The following is a 27092-nucleotide window of genomic DNA, read 5'->3' as shown; positions in this document are numbered from 1 at the left end:
CTTCATAACAAACTTGCTATCCTCTAATTCCTAATTTGGTAATTTGGTATATGTAATAAGTAACACTAACTAGCCTTACACTTTCTGTCATGATTCCTTTGATAACTAATAACTTATTGCCCTCATATGGAAATTTGATTTTATAGAAATTATCTTTGAAAGAAATACATTAACCAGGAAGGCCTTCCCATAAAATAAAATGACCCTATTTGCGGTCTGTGTAGGTAGCTTCTCCACTCAATAGCTTCCTTAAAAGACTCTAATGGGACACACATTGCAGCTGAATTTCAGCTGAACTCCCTGCACAGGGACAGATGGCATTAATATGAATAGCAATTGAATTAACACTCAGCTACTGCTACCTCCCCAGCACAAGCTCTGAAACCAAGACAGCATTTTAATTGGGAGATTTCACATAAATATTTAGGTTAGATAGATGAAAATAGAGCATTATTTATGGATGGTTCTTCTCATTCCAAGTGTTTCTGTAACTGAGTTCCTTGGAAAACAGCTCAAAGAACTGTAAGACCAAGCTATTTCTCAAGTACTAAATGGTGCATTCTCCAGAAATCATAAGGGAACTTGCTAACACTGTTTGCCAGGTGCTCGTGATGTTAGTTAGCAGGCTGAGTGAGTTTTGTTCTTCCAGGCTCTGATCTAGCAAATGGCTTAAACATCTGAGTATGTCAACAAGGCACTTAAGTTCACGGTATCAACAGCTTTGAGGGGAAGCTCTTTGTGTCTCCAAGGGCTTTATGAGGAAAGGCTGTCTTCAGTCAAAAATTTACGAATGAAGTGAGAGCCTCAGTCATGAGCTGCTGCGCTGCAATCTGTTGGTGCAGGGGCTGCATGACAGGCAGAGCCACGACAGCCTGCAAAGAAGTGTTAGCATGCAAAGCTCTGTGTTGGGTGCAGGCCGGGGGGCTTGCCACCAGAAAAAAGACACAGTGCAGGCGTGAAGGTGCTCCTGCTAAGTACAGAAGAAAAAGATGATTTCTGTTTTCCTAACCAAGGAAACCATTCCTGCACAGGGCTGGTTTTGTTGTGCTTGTGTTTCTATGCTCATGTTACCTCAAGAAGTCCACCACCGGATTTTTTTTTTTTTTTTTTTTTTTTGCTATTGATACCAGAAATGTAGTGCTGGTTTGATAGAAAGCAGGTGTGCTAAAGAGGGGGTGCTTCAAATACTAGGTAGTCCAAATGCATTGATCTAGGGTGGCTGTTTTGGTTTTAATTATGGTGGGTATGCATGGTTCTCATTAATCTAAATGAGTCATGACATTTTGGGGGGACAATGTCTATATATTATAAAGTTTCACAAATGTGTGATTTGGGTTTAAGAAATTGCCGTGTACAATTCAAGAAATACTAAGCATGCAAAGGAAAACATGTTTTGAAGTCTTGAACTTTTTTAAAAGCTGCTTGGTATTGGCCCCTGTGTTTCTCGGTCAGCCTTGAAAAATGTTCAGTTTCAGTAGGAGCAGTGCCAGGTCAATGAAATTGTCTATTCTTCTTTCCACTCTGACCATCATGTGTCGCTTCTTCCAGTTCTGCACCACTGTGCCGCTGTACTAATGATAAATGGGTGGCTTCTGATATCCTCAGCGGTTCATTTCCACCAGCACCTTTTAATGTTGTGTTTCTGGACTTCCACCTTACAAAGAGTCACACATTAATGTGGTGAATTAAAAGGATTGGGGAAAAAAAATAAAAAAGGAAAAAAAAAAGAGCCCACCGTGATGTCACTTCGGCCTCACTGTGACATCGCCCCCATTCCGTGCGGGCGGTCCAGTTCCAGGCCCAGCTCTGTGGCTGCTGGGGCAGAGGACGGGCAAGGCAGCCCAGCGGGGAATTCGGCTGTTTCTGCGTGGGCTCTTGGGGCTAAGCCCTGGCAACTCCCTGCCTGGCCAGTCGTGGGCTGAGATGAGCTCTTTTGCCCCGAGCAGCGTTTGAGGGATGCTGCTGCTGTCACCCAACTGCTAGGCCACATCCTCCCAGCGTCCTCAAGGGCAGCCTTGTGGCAGCAAATGTCACTCATGTAACCGAGTGAAATAGGATTGGCCGCTGCGGCAATTATTTTCGCCTCCCTCACCTCCTTTTCCCCCTCTCATATTACCTGGTCTCCTGTCAGCACACCAACTCGTTATTCCCATTACACTCGGCTTGCTGCAGGCAGCAGGACGTGCCTACCTTCAGCTTCAAGGTCAGTCTAACTAACTGTATTGCTTTTCTTGCCTCAAATGGTAGCATTGCAAATGTGAGGGTTGTTACAAATGAATCCAAAGCACCACAGGATGCAGTGTAATTTGGTTATAATTTATTGATTTGTGCAACTACTTGGTGCAGCAGAAAATGTGTCAGCCCACTGTGCAGCTGCTTCAGGTGTTGACCCTTAACTAACAGTTTAAATAAGGGAAAAATAAGTTCCTTTGCAGACGTGTCAACAGTTCAGAGAAAACATAAATTTGAGAAGTTATTTGTGAGTTAGGTTGTGGCTATCTGCGGGGATCAGGTTTTTATATTGCAAAGCAGTGTCTGATTGGTGCAGAAAGGCAAGCACTCCCAACACTGCTCATGGGCTTTGGTAGGAGAAATTGGAGGACTTGGAAACTAGGTGGGGTCTAAGGGCCCAGACCTTCAGCTGGAACAAATCACAAAGTGTGTGGTTACTGAGGGGCAGTTGTCTGGCCAATAAGAGTCCCAGTCATTTCTGTACCTCCTCTATTCACAGTAATGAATTTATGTGTATTTATTTTTCAAATTTATTTTCTTGAGATAAGTAGATTTCTATACTTGCTTGCAGACACATGGAATTATGAGCAGAAAAACTTTTTTTTTTTTTTTTTTTTTTTTTTTAATTTTTATTGTAGAGAAGCTCTCTGCTGTGATTAGGTATGGTTATAATGATGCCTGCACTAACACTGCTTCTGCACTTTGGAGACTATCTTAAGCCCTGCTCAGTCAATACAGTTCGTGTGTTGCTTAACCCAAGCTATGTGAAGCTGGAAAAAAACACCAATACTGCTTTATGAGATTTAATATTGTAATTTATATCTTACCCTCTGAACTTCTAGAGTGATACAGCCAACAAAGAGCAATGTAAGCTGTTTTCTGGGCATCTAAAAATGGTGCCTCATGCATTTAGACACTTGTGACATTTATTGCAGATGTTTCTAAGGTGCCCGCAACATCTATAGAAGGGCAGAGAAAAACTTTCCACTGGCGTCTACAGGCTTTAGCTCAAGCTCGGAATGACTCAAAGGAATTACTTCTCAGAAATAACAGACCAGCCTCATTCATTACCTCTCTCTCCACCACGTGAATGTTCTGCTCACTACAGTGTTAGCATGACCTAAACAGCTTAGCAGTTTAAGACGAGCATATACGTTACCTGTGTTTATGAGCTGGTGTGAACTTTAGCTATGACTCTGCCATTTCTCTGGAATGTCGCTCAGGGTCACATGGTGTGGCAACTAATGCCACCCATGACATGGTTCAAATATTTAATCTCATTCTATTTCTGGAAATGTCACTGTTCAGTCTGTAACCCTTGCACCTTCTTTGCCTCCTTGGCTGAAAACACACATGCTGTCTGGTGTGAAATTAGGGATAACCAATGCTCGTGTTCAGCCACACTAATTCCCACCTGGGGAAATGTTGCTGGTGATGTCCTCTTTACAAGAAGTTTGAGAAAGCAAAGGGTTAATAGCAAGTGTTTGTTTATCTGTATTAGAAGTAGCAGTAAAGCTAACAATTTCCTTAAAGGGTAAAGAGGTGATTTGTGCATTCACCATAATTCACTCTCCTCCGATGTTTCCAGATATGGATGCAACGGCTTCACCTGTGTGCAGGTCACAAGATGACCATGTGCAATGTGACACTGCTGGGGCTGTCTGAGCACCATGGTAGCTGTCAATCAACCAAATGTGAAGAACGCTCCTCAGCCTCTGGTCACAGCAGCAAGGGGAGTTTTGATATGTCATGGTTCCACAGAATTGTCATAAGTGTCAAAGATATTAAATATCATGTAGTGTTGGCTAGCAACCTGGCCTATAAAAAAACACATTTCTTCTGAAGAAGGACCTTCACCTTTAACAGAGACCTTAGTCTAGGTGTGTTGTGAAAAAGAAAGGATACTGGTTTTAAGACCATGAAATAGACACTCTCCAAATTTTTCTCATCTTGAGATTCACCCTTCGGCTACCAACAGCCTCAGCACCCGAAATGACATTTGCAATCCTTTGGGCTATTTCTCATCCAGCACCAGAATCACAGTAGTGAATATTGCTAAGTCATGCAGCCAGCTTTTTCTTCCATGTGGTGTGCATGGGAGGTGATACATATATTAAAATGCAGTTTTAAAAGCTGAAGAAAGTCCTGTCAGGACATTAATGTTCTGAGGGCTGGCTACAGGTAGCAGAGCAAATCCTTTGGGTGAGCAGAGAGGTAAAGGCTGTGTGTGACCTAGAGGATCTTGGCTTTTCAAGACCTTCCAACCTTTTGCTGATTCACTGGCCATCAGTATTGACAGCTCATAGAATATCGCTTTGCAAAAGGCAACTCCAGTTTGAATTCATTTGCCCTCGATGGTGCTGATGTGTAGAGATCAGGAGCGATGCTGCTCAGCTGTGAAGAAAAGTTGGTTTTGGAGACACTTTGTGCTACATACATACTGTATGGCTCAGTGGCTGTTAATCTAAATCAATGTTGCATTTATTCCTCTCTCAATTCATCACTTCTGATCCACAAGCAGGCTTGTAAGAATTAATGAAAACTGTTCACTGTAGGTGTAAACCTGTTGCATGGAAGATACAAAGCAAGTGCTTCTGAGCCAACTGCTTTTTATTGTTTTTATTGTTTTTATTGTTTTTATTTTATTTTATTTTATTTTTCTGTAGAACAGCACTTTTGCATTCTCCAAGCAGTGCAAGTACAAATGACCTTGGAAGCAAAACTTCAAAGGACTTTTTACCAGTGACAAAGTCCACTCCCAGAGCTACTGAACTGTGTGCCAGGCCCTGTCCTTGGGCCAAAGGCATACGTAACCATGGAGGGATACGAAAGACATCTCAAAAAGTTGTCATGGGGCAAAGCCAGTATCCAATGTATGCACAGAATGACGCAATAAGGGTAAAATGCGTACAACATCTCGTTCAAGCATTTTGTAAAGCCGCAAGCTAGATTCAAATGCCAGGAGCCATCAGTGTGTCTCACAGCACACTTTGCTGATAAGACCAAAAAGACACTTCCCTGCCCCTTACCCATAGGAAACCCAGATGCTGCTGAATACCAGCTGATGCATGTACATCTTATGCTCCTCCTTCAGCAGTCAAAGGATGCCCAACCGTGGGCACGGCTGAAGGCCATGCTATCTGCAAAGGAAAGGAGGACAGACGTGCTGTGAGTGCTGAGTGACAGTGACCATAACCCTGTGGGTTGTACAGGCTGGTCCTTCTGACCATGGCAAGGAAAAGCAAGATGTAACTGGTCCTTGAACTGTACCAGTGTACCAAGGCCAGTGACCCTGGCAAGCTACTCTCACAGCAGTTGGCAAGGCGAGCCCGACAGCAATGCCACGGGCAGTGAATGCAGGTGCACCTGCAGTTATAGCACAGGCTGGCTCAGTGGTGCTTGTGAGGCCCAGAATGTATATATAGGGCTCCAGATTCATCACAGACTTACGCAGAGGCAGCTCAGTACAGGTCAATTCCCTGAATATTTCTAACACAATGTGGTGAAATCCCTGACTTCATCAAGTCAGTGAGGAAGAAGCTGTCTGACTCTTAATGCACCTACCCATTCTGTAGTGGAAGAACAGTGTTATTACTATCCGAGAGCCATATGAATGGCAGAGACCTGAGATCATGTGCTATGAATCCTAAAAATGTCTTTAAAATTTATAAAATATCCTCAAACAAGCCAAAAAAATGTTGTGTTCAATACCATAGAAATTAGACCTCATTTGGACAGCTGAAGGAATGTTTGGAGAGTAAAAAACACAGTGCTAGCTTAGATCCATTTAATTCTGTCTCATGTTACCAAAATAAAGTCCGAATTCACATGTAACTTGTGGTGCATTGAAAGAATACAAAATTACTGCAACCTTGGTGCAGTTATAAATGAATTAGCAGAGAAATTATCTTTGAGGAGAAATCTGTAAATGATTATTGGGACCTATTTAAACATATTTTATTAGTACAGACAAAATCCCACAGCAGCGGTGATTTTTTTTTTCTTTTTTTTTTTTTTTTTCTGGTTACTCAGAAGCGCTCCTGCTTATGGGGAAAGCAAAATTATAAAAAAAAGGGAGGGGTAAAGACTTCGTTGGATGCAGTTCCTGCTGTTGCAGATGACTGCTTCACGCAGTCATGCTGGGCGTCATTCTGTGCCAACACCTGTCTCAGAAGTTGTTTCCTTGTTTCTCTGACCCCAGACCACACCTGCAGAGCACAAAAGTCAAAGGGAGATTCATAAATGTGAAAACATGGTACAGCAATGATGGAGAGACATCAAAAGAGAGATAGATAGTGACTTCTGTAGAGTTCCGTACTACACATAGAAAAAAATAATTAGGAGAAATCTCTACAAGAAGCTGATAAAACTTGTAGCAAAGGGCAGTGAAGAGGAATAAGTGCAGGCATGAAATAAGATATGAGTTGTATTTATTTTTAACTCGGGCTGATTAACTTTTGGAATGCCTTCATCTTCTCCAGCCTGTTGGACGCTCTCCTGATGCAGGTGCCTTCCTTCCTGCACACCTCAGCAGCCTGGGAGACCTCTCAGTTCTTTTTCAGGGGTTGGAACAAGGAATCCTTCTGACCTTGAAAAATGACCCTTTCCACTTCCCAGCTGTGCTTCTATGAAAGAATGGATCTCATATCAGCAGCAGCACAAGGGAAGACTATCAGTAAACTACACCTTCAGTAATGCTCCTGGCTCTGATAATCGCCATTCTCTGAATCCACAGAGGTGGTGATGGTGTAAATTCATTGTTAGTGCAGGCTGACATTTTCTGGGGGGGGGGGAAAAAGCCAGCAACAAATGAATCTGTTCATGATGTGAAATCGTGCTGAGCTAATAATTTCGAAGAAAAATTCATTAGTTGGAGACCATTCTGTTCAGATGCTTTCAGAACGGACCTTTCTTGAAATTTTGCTTTGAAGCAATACATTATTTAGAAATCACGCAATATTAAAGGAGAAAAAAAATCTGAAACAAAACAAAATGTCTTTGTTTCCTGTCAAATAAAGCGTCTTGCTCATTGTGCCACCTCGTTATTAAAAAGCTCTTTGCCTTGATTGCTGCTTTTGCCCACCAAGTGTTTACATCAGTCTGTTTGTGCTGTTCTGACTGCCTGCGGAGTATTCTCATAAAAAATAACACTTTATGTTATTACTATATATCATAACAATGTTATAGGTGGGTCCCGCAGCATTACACGCGTTTACATTCAGAACAATAGCCCTCCCTTGCGACAGGAGCTGCTTATTCAATTAGGAGTTTTTGACAGGCAGACTGTAGATCCCTGTAGCACTGATCTTTTCCTTCTCTCTCACATGAAACTCCAGCCTTCCCTTTGCATTCAGCAGCCACAAGCAGTGGTCCCTGCAACAGCAATGCCCTGCTGAGGAGCAGTCACCGTGCCTGAGGACATGACAGGGTCTGAAGGCTGGGGCCGACTGCTGCAGGCACCGAGCTCCTGCCCACTGTGCTGCCAGCTCTGGGGAAGGAAGCATTAGGATGCAATGTGCTGGGCTTACATTGTACAAAGGGATGTGTGGATAACGTTGTTCTAAATTTAAATAACCTGTCTCAATCTGTTTGTTTTCTTTTTATCTTTTCAGGTAGTTACCCTACTGCAGTCTGTGGCAGCTCCAGTGTTAGAGGCTTTAAGAGCTCTTAGAGGAGCATTTGTCAGGTAATGTAGAGCCTGCCTCAGGGAGGGAGAAGCCTTTTCCATGACACAACAGGGCAATAATGTCCTGGGGAATAGGGACACACAATAGACAACAACACAGCCAAGAAATCAGCCCGCAGACACACACTCCTGTGCTTCACCCGGCTGTCTAAATACACACTGCACACAACTACTCTAGTTTAATCAGGTGTATGGGCCAGATTTGTCCCTTGAAGTGATGCAGGATTAGGAAGGTCACAAAGGTCACAAAAAATCCCATCTGGTGGAGACTCTGAGGTGTGCCTGGGGTTGCTGAAGTGATGGTGTCACCATCGGCAAGGGGATGCTGGCAGGGCTGCTGGTTTTCAGGGCAGGATTTTGACTGTCAGCCAACTCCTTGCAGTAGGGATGGTTTCTGTGAAACAGAACTGTAAATACATGGTGCTGTTATGAAAATACATCCTTTGTTTCTGAGACACTGAGGTATAGCACTAATAGTTCTCCACGAATTAGTCATAAGCAAATATTTCCAGAGTGTGGGATGGAGACGATACACTGCAAAAAGGCACAAGCACCATCTGCTAAATACAGAGACATGAAAGCAGTACAAAAATCTCGACTGTGAACCTGATACTTGGTTGTGATTTGCAGTCAAACCATCTCCCACTGCATTTTTTCTTGCAGCTGTGGGAGCCTTTCCTGCAAAATGAATGCACCCATGGAGTGGAGCCCCTCTCAGAGAACGGCCCACTCCTGCCCCAGCCCCACACAGCACATCTCTTGTGCGTGCTGGTGCTGTGCACCCCGAGGACTTGGGTAGCTGAGGAGATCACCATGTGCTCCGCACGGGGAAAGGAAAATGAGACCACCCTGGGTGGTCTCTTGCCCTAGTTCTGTTCGAGGGAAATTCTCGCAATGAAAAATATACTGCAACTTCTGTCAGTCAGATGGCACCTTTCTCTGGAAGGAAGGTTAGATCAATGTTGTTTATTGGAGGAATTGAGGAGACAGGATAACAAAATTCAGGTATAAAATGTAAAATTATTTTTAAGAGATACAGGCCCTGAAAAAAACCACCACTTAAACCCAAAACACATCCACATTTCTCATCTTACGTAGGTGAATTAAGTGCAAAGTAGACAATGCTTTGCAACAAAAAACCATGCAAAGCAGGTCAGAAGGTCTGTCAGAAAAGATGCAGGTGCAGCATTTCAATTTTCCTTAGACAGGAGTGGAAAAGCCAAATTGCTGGGTTTGCAGCTAGTTAACCCAGATCTTCATGGAAATTACTGGAAATTAGAACACTTGTGTTTATTGAAAAGAAAGCCAAGTACTCTGAGGTGTTTAATTTAACCTCTGAAAGAATGTTAAAGAAATTATCCAAAGAACGGCATTTTTTAAAACCTTGACAAAACAACAGAAGCAGCTTATCCTGTCCCCTTGTAACTCTTCCTTGTCAATTTCCCAAAACAGACTTGTCAGAATCCAGTTTTAAGAAAAAAATTTTCTTCACTGACACAAAATGTAATTTGTGTCATTTATTTAAATAGGACATACGTCTTCCCCAGAAACACACAGTCACTTGCAAAACTAGTTGCATTCTGATACTGTGTAGAAAACACATCCATTCTTTTCCTCAGACTATCACAGAACATGCCATTTTCTCTGCTAGAATGAGAGATTCCCTGTACTTCAGACATAATCATAGAATCACAGAATCACAGAATGGTTTGTGCGGGAAGGGATCTTAAAAATACCTAATTGGAATACCCCTGCCATGGGCAGGTTGCTCAAACCTGGTCTTAATCCCAAGGCCAAGGGCATAGCTGAACTCCAAAAATGTTACTGGGAATAATGGATTAATCAGGCACACAGATTCCTATGAGGTATTTTAAGCCTGGCTAATCTTGCTGGCATTGCTGCCTGTCCCTGCGCCACTGCAGCAGGGCCCCTGATTTTAGCACCCATTACATTCATTCCTATTTTAGGTCTTTGTGCAGGATGTGTGGTACAATAGCAAATGAGAGTCTCTCTTTATTTTGAAAGAGGAAAGGCCTCCGTTTCTTCAGAGGCTGTGAGTCAGAAACAGCTACTTTTAATGTACTTCTGCTAGTGACACCTTTTGTCTTAAAGAAGTCAATTTATTTGGGTTTCTCCAGACAAATTTTCTGTTCTGAAACCTATCGGTATAGTTACCTGATAGGTACAGAGTATTTCTATAAATTTTCATAGCATTTCAAGTGTTAAAAATGACTATAGTGATCCAAAGCAGTGGACTGCACAGCCCAGTGGCCATAGGTGGATGCTCAGAGGAGAGCAGAGCCAAAGAATCATAGAAAAGTATCACAGAATTATCAGGGTAGGAGAAGACCTCCAGTATCATCTACTTCTACTGTCCTCCTACCACAAATATTACCTACTAAACCATGTCCCTAAGCATCACATCCAAGCTTTACTTAAATTCCTCCATGGACAGTGGCTCCAGCACCTCCTTGGGCAACCTGTTCCAATGCCTGACTGCTTTTTCTGAGAGGAAATGTCTCCTTGTTTCCAATCTAAACCTCCCGTGGCTCAACTTGAGGCCATTCCCTCTAGCCCTACCACTAGTTATCTGTGAGAAGAGGCTGACCCCCAGCTCTCCACAACTTCCTTTCAGGTAGCTGCAGAGAGCAATGAGGTCTCCCCTGAGCCTCCACTTCCCCAGACTAAACAACCCCAGTGCCCTCAGCTTCTCCTCACAGGACTCGTGCTCCAGGCCTTTCACCAGCTTTGTAGCCCTTCTCTGGACACACTCCAGCACCTCGACGTCCTTCTTGTACTGAGGGGCCCAAAACTGAACACATCACTCAAGGTGTCCTTGAGGCACTCAGGTGTGGCCTCACCAGAGCAGAGTACAGGGGGACAATCACCTCCCTGGTCCTTCTGGCTGCACGATTCCTGGTAGAAGACAGGATGCTGTTGGCCTTCTTGGCCACCTGAGCACACTGCTGGCTCATGTTCAGGCGAGAATCAACCAACACCCCCAGATTGTTTTCCTCTGCACAGCTTTCCAGCTGTTTTCACATCAAGGAATTTCGTTAGCCTGTTTCATTTTGTCTGCTCAGTGCCCAGTTAATCTCTGTTCCACATGCTTGCTCAGTCTCACACTGAAACTGTACACACTGTCTGTACTCACATCATCTTTCTTCTGACAAGGAGTTTTATCAGTCTTTGGCCACTAGTGTAGAGAGCTACCTATATCCTACCTCTTTTTTTTTTTTTTTTTTTTTTTTCCCCCTCCAGTTTGAGCGTATTCTTATATTGGAAAAGGCAGTGAAGGGTTGGCTCCCATTTCCCATGCCTGTCAGAATTTTCAGGTCTCATGCATATTAAGCACCCTTTGCTTTGGTGAGCTGGATGATCTCTAGGCTACTCCAACTTTATTCCTATGGGAGAAAAAGCACAAAGTGCTTAGCAGGTCACGTTAGCCTGAAAAAGGCACAGGAGTTTGTGGTTTCTGTAGGTGATGGCACTGAGGGGAACCTTGCTACATCCCATCACATGTGACTGTAGCACTCAGTACCTTGCTGTTCCTTTCTGGCCACTGAAAAGATGTCTCCAGCTTACGTGTTGTTGCTATGGAGCAAGCTAAAGGACTCAAGTATAGCCCTAAGTCATTAAAAGAATTAAAATATCTGTTTTAGAGTTGTGTGCTCAATACAGTACTAAAAACCATCTGATTTCTACCTGTACCAAAAGTACATATATAGAGAAACCATGAATGCTGACCATTTGTCTGAACGCGTTATTTCAGTGCAAACCTATAATAAAGATAAATTGCTTCCTCTATTGGGCTGCTGTTAAAAATGTTTTTCTGTCATTTGCACCATGTGAGGGCTTTTGGGCTGATCACAGGCTGCCTTCTCTTCCAGAGATCATCACCTCTGAGCAGGATGGCTGGCACTTTCTGTCGTCTCCTCGCTGGCCGTACAACTGCTGCGCTCTTCGCAGCGGCTGGCACGGGGGTGCTCACCACCGGGTACCTCCTCAACCAGCAAAATTTGAAGGCTGCTGTTCAAGAGAAGCGGAAGCTTTTCCCTCCCAGGTGGGCGCTTTGGGCTAGGTGTCATGTTGGGCGTCACGCAGGAGAAGTCCTCGTGCAGCCACCCGGTCTGTGTGTCCAAGGAACGGTGATGACCTGACAAACAGCACCCTTTGCTGGTCACCCCAGTTTTAGGTAGCACCAACAGTGGCTCTCAAGACCAGAAAGCAGGGGTGTGTGATAGCATCAACACTCAAAAAAACCCAAACAATGGCAAGCCTAAATAAGGCTTCAAGCTTTTGGCAAAGCACTAAATTAGTCCTTATTTTATCTCATCAGTTGTCGAATGCTTTGCAGCACCGACGGGACTGGCTGACTGTACAGACTCTACCATTGGGAACTGTGAACGTATTTTCACTATGCAAGTAACAAAGAAATCTCCTGTGTAACTACTGTACTTGAAATATTTCTAATTCTGTTACAAACTGGTTCCTTATTATTAGAAACTAACTACAGACCTTCTGTGTAGGTTGATGTTGCTGGCCATATTTGTGAGAAACAACGTGGATCAGGCATTGGCAGACTGTAGTGAAAAACACCTTAGTTAAAATTCTTATAGAAATAATAGTGTTGTGCATAAGGCAAAATGTTACAAGGTAGATGGGGTCTGACTCGATTGCAAAAATGTCTTCCTAAAGCATATTGTCATTTTCCCTGGCTGGAATATGATGCAGCTGCATGTAAGTAATAATAATGCCATTACAATGCCAGGTATTATGAATAAGTTAACTTCTGTGCTGACATAGAGCAGACAGTCCCACTCATGCCCATCACTGACAAGCTGCGAGAGCACCTTGGCTCAGAATTGCGAACCTTTCTTCAGCTACATTTAGTTCCCTTCCTACTCAACAAAACAATGTTATAGCTTGTTTATTTCTGACTAGGAGTGTCTCAACAGAGACTTGATGGGATTCAATACACTTTCAAAGCTCACTGGGATTCACTTTCCTGGATGCCCCAGGTAGAAGAAGGATGCAATTGCCAGTGTGGTTGCCCATCCAAGCACAGTCTGGGGTATTTGGAGTGTCCTGAATGTTCCTCCCCTCCTAAAATTTGATGCAATGTATAAACTAAGAACTAATTATGCTTTTAAGCCATGCTGTGTGCTCCGTATCTCATGATCCCTTTAATATATCCGTAAGTTATCAAGGATCAGTGTTTAAATTTTTGGTGTTAATTGCTTGTTTGTTTGCCTTTTTTCTCTTCAGCGCCGACTATCCGGATCTTCGCAAACACAACAACTGCATGGCTGAGTGCCTCACTCCAGCCATTTATGCTAAGCTAAGGGACAAGATGACTCCCAATGGCTACACCCTGGACCAGTGCATCCAAACCGGGGTGGACAATCCTGGCCATCCTTTCATTAAAACTGTGGGCATGGTGGCAGGTGATGAAGAATCCTACGAGGTAAAATATTTTCGTAACACTATCACATTTGTTTCTTTTTTTTTTTAATGCTGTAGTTCCCAAGAGCTCATTAGATGAACAGTGATTCCTGGCAGGGTATGTGCTCCTGAGATAAATAGCATCCCAGAGAGTATATCTGTAGCATGCCATGTGCGTAAAGACAGTGTTTTCCCTACTCTTCCACATTAGGAAATGTGCAGACATGAGGCATTGCTACAGGTACCCTCTCTATTGCAGTCAAAGCTAATAAAATGCAGCTGCTTGGGAGCAATACTCTACCTGCCTCTAGCAACTGCCCTCCTTCCTACTACTAAACTTAGTTTGTGGGAAAACTATGCAACCCTGAGACACACAAAATGAAGGTAATGTGGAAACTGCATTGTGGAACAGCTGAGGTAGAACTGAAATTAAAACATCTGGGAACTGCCAGACACCTTTAAGCTACAGCTATTGGATCATGACAAAAGCATAAAATAGACAGCATTAGGATGAATAGGGTTATTTAATTCCAAAATATTAAGAAGATTAGGGAAAAAGAAAATCCTTGTTTGAAAATTCTTTGTTTTTATTGAAGTCAATGATCTCCTTCCTTCAGTCTACCGCACTATGTTACCTGTTATTATACATTTTCTTAACAGCAGCCTAAATGCTGGGCTGCTGAGTCTGGGCTGGGACATCTGGCATTCTGGGTCATCAGCTCCTGTGGTTCAGTTTTCTCCTTTAGATGTGGTGACTGCCCTGAAAAACTTCCAGGGTTACTGCTCCAAGACTGAATGGAGGCGTGGTTGTGGCCACTGCTGATACACACGAGCCAAGGGGCTCTAATGAGGACCATGGTATCACTGCACGAGCAGGAGGCAAGCTGTCAAGAGACTCTGTGTGTTCTGGTTGGTAATGCATCCTGAAACCCAGTCTGGTTGCCACCATGTCCAGTGCCTGCCCGTGGCATCTAGAGTAGGCTTGTAACTTAACTAATGTGCAGTTGCACCTTCATTTTGCTGTGAGGATGAGCAACCACTGTAGAGCACTGTCTAGGTCGAAATGACCCTTTCCTTTCATATTTACCTTTGTCAGCATTTGCAAAGCCCCCTTTTTGCCTGCCACCCAGGGTCCCATGTCAGGGGGGTTCTCCTGTGTCTGAGGCTGGCGCGTTTAACTCTTTCTGTGATGCTGAAGACTCATTCTAGATTCTCTTGGCTCCACAGGTGTTTGCTGAGATTTTTGACCCTGTCATTAAAGCGAGACATAATGGCTATGATCCACGCACAATGAAGCATCACACTGACCTGGATGCATCCAAGGTAGGACTGAAATAAAATGATGAGGAAATGAAGGTTAATGATTGCTTCTTACAGTTATGGTAGTGTATGTAGTAGTTCTTATTTGCTGTCTAATGTTTCCTTCATTGTTCCACTGCTCTGTGATTTAGCATCTTTTTGGGGTTTCCCCTTTCAAAAGATCTTCCATACCTGGCCTCCTGGCCCCTCCATGGTGGGGCCATAAAGGACCAGCTGGTTACTCCACCACATCCTTTCAACCAAAGAAACTAATCGTTCGTAAAACATCCTCCTAGTGTCTGAAGCTTTGAGGGGCTCGTGGTACCCTGAGTATTAGTGATATCATGGGAAAGTTGAGATCCCCAGGCAGAAAGATGTCCCTCTTTCTGTAGAATGGCATTTTTCCTTCAGTAGTGGAGTACAAAATGAGGCACTGTGTGTGAATTAAAAAGTAAAATAAAATTCTTTCCTCAGATCACCCATGGTCAGTTTGATGAGCGCTATGTCCTCTCATCACGTGTGCGCACTGGACGTAGCATCCGTGGCCTCAGCCTTCCTCCTGCCTGCACCAGGGCAGAGAGGAGAGAGGTGGAAAATGTTGTGGTCACCGCCCTCGCTGGGCTGAAAGGAGACCTTTCTGGAAAGTACTACAGCTTGACCAACATGTCGGAGAGGGATCAGCAGCAGCTTATTGATGTAAGTATAGCTCTGGTGCTGACACCGTCTTCTCTTACCCTCGTTTATTTTTATCCTTCACCTTCCTTTGGGGTATATAGTTTCCTGTGTAGCTAAGGACAATAATCACAGTGTTAACTCAGTAATTAATGGCCCAGCAATATTGTTAACATAATGGTAAATTGTCCAGGATTTGTGTTTTGGCAAAAATACATACTATCCAGGTCCAACATGTGGAATTCCAGGTATTTCAGATAGCAAGCTCTGTGTCAAATCAAATATGAATGGCTACTTCCACCTTTTTATGGACAAAAAAATGAGTAAGTTCTGGAGTTTTTACTGGTCATTTCCTTGAGCAAAGATTAATATTTTCCATATTAATAACCATACTAACTAAAAATATTACCTACTACCTTGAGATGAACATTGCATATTATCTGTAGTCTAGACTGTTGGAGGGGGTAGTTTTGGTTATAATTTCTTTATGTCAAAACTACATAAATTCTGATTTCCCCAGAATGGTGGTAGTCAACTGCACCCCCCTGACCTTTTCCCAGTCCTGGAACTGTGTTCAAGGACTTAAAGGATCAGGTCCATAACAAAAGTTTTGTCACACAGATGGAAAAACAAGGATTTTCACCATGGATTTTGTCTCAGCATGTCATTGTTCAGTTACTGCAGAGAGTAGTTTGAGATTAACAAAGTGTCCAAAGTGCTTACCTGGCAAAAATGGGCAACAGGTAACTATCCTGAAAATCCATAACAATGATTCATGTTTGGACTGGAGAAACTACAAAAATCTAAAAGATTTTTTTTTTTTTTTAAAAAAAGAAAACTGAATGTCCATTTTAAAGTATTCAAAAGAAGGGCCGTACCCTGGTAACTATATTCATGACACAGTAATTCATAACATCAACCAAAAGGCAGTTGATGAAGTAACATAGCTATTTAAAACCATGCAACTAGGTGTTATGACATGGATTAACCAGGAGTTAAGAATGGATGTAAGGTCAATAACTTTTTTAATTGAGTGTCCCTGTTATTACGTTTATGGACAAAATGTTGGTTATCATTTTAGGTTACCAATGTGTATTTATAAAATTCAGGGCACTGAGTGTTGTAACCCCAGATTCCATCATTTACTCATACCATTGCTTGCCCCATTCAGTGTTTTAGGACCTCAGAACTCCAACGTTTCTTAGGGCTTGCTGCCAGCCTTTAACAGGCACTGTTCAATCTCTGTAGGATCAAATCAGTGCCAGCTGAATGGTAGGTACTCAGCACTGAAGGACATCAGCACATTGCAGATTGGGCCCTTATGCACATAATGGAAAGTAATGGTGCTCAGCTTTTTCTTGCAAAAGGAGGAATTTTCCTCCCAAACAAAAGGACACAGTAGAGCAAACCAATGAAAGTGATTTTGTGTCCCTGTGGTGAGCAAAGAGAACCCTATGTCTTTTTTTCCTGCATGGCTGGGGTTTTGGCTGCATCATGCCCATCACATGGTATTCAGAGGTGAAAGTCTTAAATACTCCACTGATGAAGAAAAGAAAGTAAGGAAAAGTAAAGCTTATCAGCTTCTCCACCATATCATATTTATTCAGGATAGCTTGTCTCACTGTTCTTAATTAAACTCTAGGGGAAGAAGAAGAAAAAATATTAACAATATTTGATATGGCAGTGTTTGAGGAATTAAGAACTAATAATTTTTCAGCACATGAAAATCTTACTTGCTTTGAAAAAAAAAAAAAAGAAATATTGCTTGGTTAAAAAAGCAAAGCTAAATGATTTGAAATGAGGCAAGTCGGTGGCACACCAATTATTAACATTTATTAACTCAGGAATGGCATCACTGCTGAGGAGCGGAACAAATCCATGATGCCAAAGGGCAAGCCCAGCATGGGCATAATTCCTACCCCGACTTCCTGCTCTGAATACCGTGCTAAACCCTCGTGCTACAGAGATCTCACTGCAGACCTAGCACTGGGTATTCTGCAGCCTTTAAAGACTGTTGCCTTCTCCTACAATGAAATTCATCTGTATGCAGAGAGTATGTCTGGTTCCAGCCATCCATCCTTGCAGAGTTTCCTCTGCCATTTGTGTGTGTTAGGTCCCACCTCCCACTCCTCCCTGCGCTTGAAAAGTGTTTTCTGGCAAAACACTGTCAGATTACCAATGCCAGTGAGAACCTGCAAGATTCAGGCAAATTGCTGGGTAATGTGCTTTTAGTTTCCAGAAGAAACCAGGTTCACAGAATGCACTATGTGATTTACTTGTACATTGATTGCTTTCATGCAAAATGCATTGAGACAGCGTGATACTGAATAAACTTCAATAATTTTATTTTATTTTTATTTTTTTCTCTTTCTCTCTCTCTTTGGCCCCATTTTGGTGTGCAGGATCATTTTCTCTTTGACAAGCCAGTGTCTCCTTTGCTAACATGTGCTGGGATGGCTCGTGACTGGCCAGATGCCAGAGGAATCTGGTACGTTGTGTGGCATGCAGAAGTGTGTGTTGCGTTTTAAAGATTGTATTACTAGTCTCCTTGCTTGTCCTAACGTTGCAGCCGCTTTGTCCTGATACTCACAGCACTCTCAGTTTGCTTTTAAAAGATGGCAATACAGCTACAGGACCCTGCATCACAGACTCCTGTCCCCCCTCCTTGTTTCCCAACCTAAAAAAGTAACTCCCTCCAAATAAACTGGACAAAGATAAGATACAGCAGAAGCCGAATTTCCCATTTTATTCTAGGTCTGTTTCTTCTATCACAACACGCTTGATGTATTTTGTGCCCAAACAGAATATTTTCTAGGGAGAGAATGGGAAGAATGGACCCCAAATCTGTGCACACTAGAAGATAATAGGGGGAGTCTGGAAAGTGCATTACATCTACATCCATCCTAGTATATATAGAGAGAATACTGGATGTTTTAATTTTGAAAAATTAGGCAAAAAAGACTCTGTGAGGTCATCTTACCTCCTTGTTCTAGGCAGGTTCAGGGTCTTTCAAAGAGGTTTGATCCTTATGTGGGGAAAAAAATATCTGTTCTCCAAGCAAAACTGGCTGGAGTTCAGAAGCACATCCAGTGTTGCTGTAACAAGCTGAAGCTGCTTTCTGTTGGGGAGCAGGCACTATGAAACCTGACCACCCATGAAACCTGATGACCTGCTGGAAATCACAAGGATTTTTTAGTTCAAGGAACTTCAGCTTGGTTTCCTGGTCTCCATTTAGATCTGAGGAAGAGGTTTGCTCTAGGAAAATGATAAATTTGAGGCTGTTTCTACAAACAAAAAGAAAAAATACCAACCATGTAGATACTATCCAGTGATCTGAATGCAACAGACATGTGATTGGAAAGTATTTCAGTGAGCCAAACTGGGAAACACACCCTTCTTCTGCAAGAAACTGTTGTCTAGAGGCACTCATAATCTGGAATTTGTTTTTCTTAGAAAGCCTGGGATCCTGTCCTTGTTTTGGGCTGCAGGAATATTCCCCCCAAGCTCTGCAGCAGTGAAGGCATGGTTGAAAGCCACCCACCCCACAGCAATGGGAAGAGGTCACTAATTAAAAGGGAGCTATGCGAGGCTGACATCAACCTCTTTAAAAAAAGCCTACCCTAAATATTAGTATGTGACTGAAAATGAAGTTGCTGGGCCTCAGGTGACTCTAATGTCAGGGCACGGGACGTTCACACCTGATCAGCTTTATGTTGGCAGAAGACAAGCTCATAGTCAGGCCTAGTCCTCATCTTCCAAATTTCATGTGTTTCAACCTTGCTGATATTCCGGTATTTGTACAAATGAGTTTGGTCATACCAATCAGCTCGTACCTGCTGCAAGAGATGCGGTAGTGAAAGACAGAGAAAGTAAAGGAAAGCCAGGAAAAGTGACCTCAGCTTTGACCCTGCACTTCACAAATCTAGACACAAGGGATCTGTTTGAAGCATGAGTGGGTAAATTCAGGCATCTGTAGCTTGACTGACAAGCCAGCATCTCCAATGCAGTGTCCATGTGTCCAACATGTAACTTGACTGACGCAGCCATCCAGTGCAAGCAAGAGAGACAGTGGGACTTGATTCAGAAAACTCAATAAAGTGAGGACATAGTGCTAGGCCCCCAGCAGCATGTGAATGTCAGGGATTTTTCCTAGCTGTGCAGTTTTCTAAGATTGATAAGAAAATGTCCCCATTGATGGCAGATGCAGGGCTGGTCTTCTCCCCTTGCTGCGCTCGAGCTGGAGTGCACACATTCCTCCTCGCTCATCCCTAACTCTGCAAAACAATGTCATGTTGCTGCAATTAGCCCCCCCCCACAGTCTCAAAAGCCTGTGATAAAGCTGAGGATAGTGAGAATTGTTTTTCAGTCTCATACTTTAAAGACACTTCTCTCCTTTCAACCAGGCATAACAATGACAAGACATTTCTCATCTGGATTAATGAAGAGGACCACACCAGGGTGATCTCCATGGAGAAGGGTGGCAACATGAAACGGGTGTTTGAAAGATTTTGCCGTGGCTTAAAAGAGGTAGTAACTCAATGAGTTTGTTTTTCCTGCCTGTGTGTTGTGGGGCTGTTGTCAGCACTGCTTACCGTGGTTCACACTAATCTGGCATCTCCAGGAGCAACAAAATGAAGTAACACCAGTCCAAACAGCAACCCACACTAGTGCAGCTAAAGAAAGATGCAAAGGCAAATTGCTAGCTGAACTGTAGGAAATAAATAAATGAATAGAATAGAATAGAATAGAATAGAATAGAATAGAATAGAATAGAACAATAAAATTGAATAGTGAAATAATTGAATAATAAAATGTATTTGTAGCTTTTGTATTACAGTCTCCAGCATGGGCTGGCTAAAGAAATATCCCTTCTTCACCACTTTGTGCCTGAAAGCTGTGGGAAATCATAAATTAAGCATTTTAAGATACAAAACCCTGTAGACATAGCTCCTATATTTCATTCTGGTCTAGCTACTCCTAAAGACCTTTGTGGGTGGCATGTGGGCTACAGCATTTTTGTCCAGACAGTCCAGGTGTGGCTGCAAGATGGCCATGTTACTTAGCCCCGTGTATTGCCCTGGAACAGGAAAAAAAAAATATTTTAGCAGAGAAGGATTATTTTACTTTGCCCCACATGCAGTATAGCAAAAAAGGTGCAGTGGGACAGGTGACATGGCAGAAAGCTCTTCTCCACCACTCCTGTCCATATAATTCCTGGATGGATGGCCATAGAATACAAAACCCTATTGGTTAAGCTATGTAAGGTTGAAATTTGCTGAAAATTGTCTCCAAGACTAAAAGAATAATGTTTTATAAAACACTTATTTCTCCCCATTGGGGTCGCTAGTACACTCACTTCATCTGAACTGTGGAGGAACCGCATTTCTCTCCATCACACTGCTGTTCCTGGGCATGGAGATACATTTTGGGCCAGCCTTGAACAGCTTCTTTCACTTCTCTCACCTTTACAAAGCAGGTTCTCTGCCCTTCCAGAGGCACCCCTGTCTCAGAAAATCCCCCGCACCTGTAGAGCTGATACAGCTGTGCATCCTTTCCGTACCATTCACAGACCCCAGCACAGGCATCCTTGGAGTGTGTAGTGAATTTGGGAATGTGGCAAAATAAAGCTACCTAATGGATGCTTCTTTGGCATTGGGGTGGTTCACCAGGATCTGTTAGGTTGCCAAGGCATATTCATGAGACTGAACAGTCTACAGGGGGGTGACATGGCTTGGTGACATGGCTTGTGGTGCTGCTGTCAGCTTTGCCTCTGCTACTGTGCTTAGCTCAGATTGAACAGAAGTTTCCCCCGGACCTGGCCAAAAGAAGTGGTCAGACAGTGACCAGAGCAGGTGTCTGAGGCAGCAGATGTGGTCTGTTCCTTACCCCCAACTCTGGTGTCTGCACACAATGCACAAATGATAACATAGAAGGCTTAGCTTGGAAAAGACCTCCATGATCATCAAGTCCAACATCCTACATCTCATGCAGAACACAGCATCTTCCATCTGTACTCTTGTCCACCACTGATCCACAACTACGTGCATAATTGCATTCATGACAGAAGGCTTCTTACTGAATCAAGACCACTCCCATTAAAAGATTACTTAAAAAAAAAGTCTACATACAGTCTCATTTGTTTTTAAGACCCTGAGATCCAGAAAGGTGGGTCGATAACCAGAAAATCAAGCTAAAACCTCTGAAAACCTCTGAGGATGAAGGAATTGACCAGCATCCTTCTGCAGAACAGAATTATCCTCCTACACTGTGGAGATCTCATAAACATGAGCTGGTGTACATATATGATTTTCCTCTGGAAGAGGAGAACTGAACTGAGATTGTCTGGGGATTGCAGATTTCAACCCAGGAAGTTTAGCTGAATGGACAGAGAAAAAAGGTTGTTGAATCCATGTGATTTTTCTGAGGATAATTTTTTCAGTCTACTTTCTGATCTGGTTGGAGATCTACTAACAAAAATCATTATATGTAAGCTGTGTAGTCGTCTTATAATGGAAGTATGGCTGTTAAATTTAGGCATTTTGAAATCAAGAGTCCTCCGCCTAAGAATAATGGCATCACCATGAAAATAATGTAAAACTCACCTTTGGCTGCTTTTTTATTTTATTTTATTTTATTTTATTTTATTTTATTTTATTTTATTTTATTTTATTTTATTTTATTTTATTTTATTTTATTTTATTTTATTTTATTTTTTTTTTTTTTTTCTGTTCTGTACTGCTTGAGGCTTTGTGGCTTGTGCTTTGCAACCTTGCTCCAAAAACGCGGAGGTTAGAAAATGCATCGCAGAAGCCATAGTGCCGGCTTGAATTATGACTGCAGGGGCTGTACCAAACCATCATAACAGGGAGTTTTGTAATACAGTGACAGAGTTCACGAGCTACTGATAGTGAGAAAATAATGAATAAATCCTTGCAATATCCAGTGGGGACCTTGGTGCCTGGTGAACGCAAAAGTTCACACCGGAGACAAATCAGACTGTACTCAGGTGTGTATTTATGCAGTTCCCTTGGCATCAGTGGAGTTCCTCATCAGCGCAGGCACAGGGTGAGAAGAGTCTGAGCTATAAGCAAGCGTCTTGAAATGAGACATGTATACAACCCTTTCTTTTCACTTTCTTTTTTATTTTTGCCTTCACAGGTTGAAAGATTAATTAAAGAGAGGGGCTGGGAGTTCATGTGGAATGAACGCCTCGGGTATGTTCTGACTTGTCCTTCCAACCTGGGAACTGGTTTACGCGCTGGAGTCCATGTTAAGCTGCCCAAGCTTAGCAAGGTACGTACGTTGTGTACAAGGCCAGTGACATAAGTCAGCTCCTCGGATTTATAGAGGAACAAATGACTTGTAAAGGAACAAATGAAAAACAACAGCTCACAGAGACTGCACATCATCATCATGTGTAACAAGGTCCCAGGGATAATGCAGGACTAATTAAGTGACCTTTTATTCTGCAAATTATTGTATTTGTTATGGAAATTAATCTACTCATCAGACAGCCACCACGACAGGCTGTAATCCAAGGACTGAGAAAACTACCCACCTCTGCCAGTACTTCTGGAGATGCTGTTATGTCACAGATACTATTACAAGGATTCAGCTCATTACACAGGTTAAAGGGCTGTAAAAACAAGCCTGTTTATTCTTTTAGGATCCTAGGTTTCCAAAAATCCTGGAGAACCTGAGGCTGCAAAAGCGTGGCACTGGTGGAGTGGACACGGCAGCTGTAGCAGATGTGTACGATATCTCCAACCTGGACCGCATGGGTCGCTCAGAGGTAACTTTTAATTAATTAATTAATTAATTAATTATTATTTTTTTTAACGCAGATTTGTACTGTTATGAGCCAGTCTCCCTTCATCTGGGTTCGCTCTGGCCTTAGAGTCACCACCAGCCTCAGTGGAGCTATGGCAATTTCCATTTCCTGGCCCAATGGAAATGCTTACATAGCAAAAAATTACAAACACGCATTACGTGCTTGCCAAACATTCTTGTTACGGCAATGCAAGGGGCAGCGAGGGAAAAGCCCTAACCATGCTCCAGTAATGTGAACTACTGCAAAATGTCAGGGAACGAAGTAGGGATTGTGTCCTAACCCACCCAGAGAATTTGGCACTGACAGCAAGACTGGGTCAATGTGTTGTTTTACTTTCAGCATTCAGTCCTGGGCATTCTCCACAGTATGAGAACAGGATGAGTTCAGTCCTTTCACTCCAGAATAATGGAGAAATTTTGGTGCCTTCCCATGTCCTGTGTTGCACTGAGCAGAGGACACAAGAGAGCTGTGTTTTGATAAGGGCAAGGATTTAACTGTCAGCTCTGAGTTCTCCCTGTTTGGCTGTAGGCCGTGATGAGATGGATTCACCTCTGGCACTTCTTTTGAAGTTATTTCAGTTTGAATGTGTATTTGTTGAGCCAGAAATTGGAAATGACCATACAGCCCAGTGGTGAAGCTGCTCTCCATGGAGACTCAGGTCCCAAACCTCATTTCAGTTTCACAGTTGAGTATTTTACAAAGAAGAGAAGGACCTTAGAGCAATTTTGCTGGAGGATGGGAAAGAAACAACAGTGGCTGAGTTACAGCCTCATTCCACTAGCTCTTCCTGAGCCAAATCCTTATTCCAGGTAACAGGCTGTAAGCCATGTCACACATCTACAGCTTCACAGGTGCATTCACCCTTTGCTGCATCAAGAACAATGATATAAAAATTAACCTTCCAAGGCCCTGTAAGTCCAGTGATTTGAGCTCTCTTCCAGCAAATAAAAGACAGAGGTTCAAATCTTCTGCCAAACCTGTATTTCGTCTCCCAGGTTAGCGCTGCAGTGCCTCAGTTGTGCCCAACTGGGCAAACCCTAGTGGGACAGGTACCTCCTGAGGACCCTTTCTCCATGAACAACACCAAGAACAACTCGGGCTTAGTAGCCAACCTGCTCGTACATGTCAGTATTTGAAGTGCTGCCAGCTCATCCTTCTAAATTACCTCGGGGGCTTTGCTGCAAGTTACAGCTCCATTGCAAAGAATGGTGTGTGGTCCAGGTGTGTTTTCCCAGACGAGCACAGCACTGAGAGGCTTTGAGAGTCTATATATGGATGCCATTTAGCACTGTGGTTGCAGTGCAACACCTGCATTCAGCCTGATACTTGGTAGGCTTTCATAACACAAATACAATCCTGGCATAGTGCACTTGGATTGCACCTGATTTCAAACAGTCAGCCGGCTGGCTTCCCTTCTTGCTTGCCTTGCATTTTCAAAGGGACAGAGCCAGGCCAGGTTTTCTATGCTTTCTTACTTAACGCATGTCCTTAGATGTCTTCACAGTCAAGGGGTGTTTGGACAGGGCATTGGAAATATTATGTTTCTGAGTTTGATGTAGGCAGCTAAGTCCCTGTGGACCCAGACCAAAACATACAGAAGTGAAAAGCTATTAATCTGCATTATTTTGAAAAACAGTATGCAGCAAATTTTTATTAATAACTGAAACACCCTGACGTATGCTTTATACTGAAGTAACACTAACAATACAAAAGGATTACACAGCGTAATTAATTAGTGAGTTCTACTGTATAAACCCTCTATAAATTGTTCCATTGTTCCTTTTATGAAGACATCCACTGAAGTCAGTGATGCCTGGCTGAAGTCAGTATGGCAAATATTCAGAGAACTAAGCCAACAGAATTGATAGTATCCATACGTTGAAGATTTTGAAATCTAAATAAGACAAGCCAAACTCAAGAGGATAGAAGTGTTTTATTAGAAGGCATATTTTTTCAGTTTATAATAAAATAAATTCTATTATGTGGTAAATGTGATTGCAGAATTGAATTATGTTCCCAAAGGTGTAAGATAAAATTGTTTGTATTTTTGTTTTGTTTCAGTTACTGGTCAATGCAAACAAAATATGAAATTCCTGTTCTCCTGGAGGCTGCAAATTCAGGCCTCTGATTTCCCAACACAGCTGGTCTATAACAAACAGTAAACTGCTAAGCCACTGAAATGTTTCATAGTAAAAACAAATCCCTTGAAAATCAGTGACTGTCACAATAAAGAGACAATGGGATTTAGTCTTTGATCCCAGTTTTAACAAACCAGTCATTAAAGGTTGCTAATGAACCATCTCATGAAAATTAAGAAAAATCAGTGCTGTAGCTTACTGGCTACTGTGACACTGACAGTGCCACAGGGCTTGCAGCCCACAATTGTCACTGCCTGTGGAGAAAGTTTGATGGGAGCAAGGTATCTTGTACTCTTCAGCAATTTTGAAAAAGGTAACAAAAGCACCAATACACTCTGACATAAAGAATTGCAAAATTTGGTGCTGCTCTGGGCCTGTAGCTAATCCTCCTCTCCCCCTCCCGAGTTTTCAGACATCAGCTGAAAACAAAGGAGTGGTAGATAAAGTAGAGCCAGCGCAGGTTTAGGATGATGGCTTCTCCCTCTGAAGTGTGGGTTCTGGGCCTTTCTCTATTAACAGCATTATCTAAGGATTTTATTTCTTTCTCCCCCCTACCCCCCCCTTTTTTTTTCTTTTTCTCATCATAGGTGGAACTAGTCCAGATTGTCATTGATGGGGTCAATTATCTTGTTGACTGTGAGAAGAAACTGGAAAGAGGCCAGGACATCAAAGTGCCACCACCATTGCCACAGTTTGGCAGGAAGTGATCTGGCTGATGATGACTGGTAATTGACGGTAGATTTGGCTGTCCTTCTGACAGTCACACACTTCAGTATACCTCTGTATACATGTTCTGTGTAATAAACACTACCTGATACCTAATGTCTCTTTACATGTCTGGTTGCACCAGCAGAATTTAGTTTTCATGCAGCTTTAGTAAGACACACCCAATATAGCCAATTTGGTGGTACACTCTTCTGTGTGGACTGCTTCCCCTTCTTTTCCTGGTTGGTGATAAGGAAAGTTCTACCCGAACAATGCAAAACCCACAAATCCTTAATTTGAGCCTGCATTTGCACTTATGACCATACTTTTGAAATCTTGCATAATTACTTGATTTTCATTTACAGACACATTTCTCTCCAGTGTCTGTCCAGGCAGCCAAAATCTGCCAGTCTGAAGAGCAGGTGCTGTGAAGCACTCATTTTTTCAGCTTTTGACACCACAGAGCTCAATGCAGTAGGCAGCCACATGTTGCTTCAGTCTCTGAAACTGTGACCTGTCATTAGGAGCTTACTGCTGTCTCTGCCTGGGACCTGTCTTTTCTCCGTCTGGGACTAGTCTGCAGACAAACTTCTTGACCATGTCGTCCCAAACCCTCAGCCATTCTCAGTCCTGGAGAATTCATCAGATCTCTTCTCAGTTTAACCTCAGCCATTACTTCTGGCCTGTGGCCACGGGTTGCAGTAAGCTGGCTCAAAAAAACAAAAACAAAACAAAAACAACAACAACAACAACAACACCAGGCAAAAAAAAAATTGCTGATAATAAGCATCCAACACAAGCCTGCCAAGCACGGCCTGTTCTAGTCTTCTCCTGTAGCTTTCAGGTCCAAGGTAATGCGGACCAGGCTCCAGCTAAACATCACTGATTAAAGTGCTTTAGGATGTACTGCCACCCACAGTAAGATCCTCTCTGTGCTCACCACTATTTCATTTTGAGAGCAGCTTGGTGAAAAGGACAAATAGCAAACCATTTCTATGCTTTTGTATGTATACAAATAGCATACAACGTCAACCTGCAGTAAAGCCCCTTGTGAAATTTTTTCAGTGAGTCATGTCTGAAGAAC

At 42.8% G+C, this 27092-nt stretch overlaps 1 protein-coding gene across 1 annotated transcript; it reads left to right on the top strand.

Annotated features, from left to right (window-relative positions):
• Nucleotides 1-2059: 2059 nt before the first annotated feature.
• On the top strand, nt 2060-26125 carry CKMT2 (creatine kinase, mitochondrial 2). Its single transcript, XM_068666757.1, has 11 exons — nt 2060-2203; nt 7845-7918; nt 11809-11981; nt 13187-13385; nt 14591-14686; nt 15137-15358; nt 17737-17822; nt 19738-19861; nt 22493-22627; nt 23001-23126; nt 25891-26125. The coding sequence occupies exons 3-11, from the start codon at nt 11830-11832 to the stop codon at nt 26008-26010; spliced, it is 1260 nt and encodes a 419-aa protein (XP_068522858.1). The 5' UTR covers nt 2060-2203; nt 7845-7918; nt 11809-11829; the 3' UTR covers nt 26011-26125.
• The last annotated feature ends 967 nt before the right edge of the window (nt 26126-27092 follow it).

This window comes from Anas acuta, chromosome Z (assembly GCF_963932015.1).
Source record: "Anas acuta chromosome Z, bAnaAcu1.1, whole genome shotgun sequence".
NCBI classification, from domain to species: domain Eukaryota; kingdom Metazoa; phylum Chordata; class Aves; order Anseriformes; family Anatidae; genus Anas; species Anas acuta.
Note: the sequence above shows the minus strand (reverse complement) of the source record. Positions and strands in the feature narration are given on the sequence as shown.

Excerpts from the sequence above, each read along its gene's own strand:
- CKMT2 (XM_068666757.1), top strand. The coding sequence starts at position 11,830 with ATGGCTGGCACTTTCTGTCGTCTCCTCGCTGGCCGTACAACTGCTGCG. Across the intron at positions 13,386-14,590 it reads GTGATGAAGAATCCTACGAG|GTGTTTGCTGAGATTTTTGA; the intron begins GTAAAATATTTT and ends TTGGCTCCACAG. Across the intron at positions 22,628-23,000 it reads AGCTGCCCAAGCTTAGCAAG|GATCCTAGGTTTCCAAAAAT; the intron begins GTACGTACGTTG and ends TTATTCTTTTAG.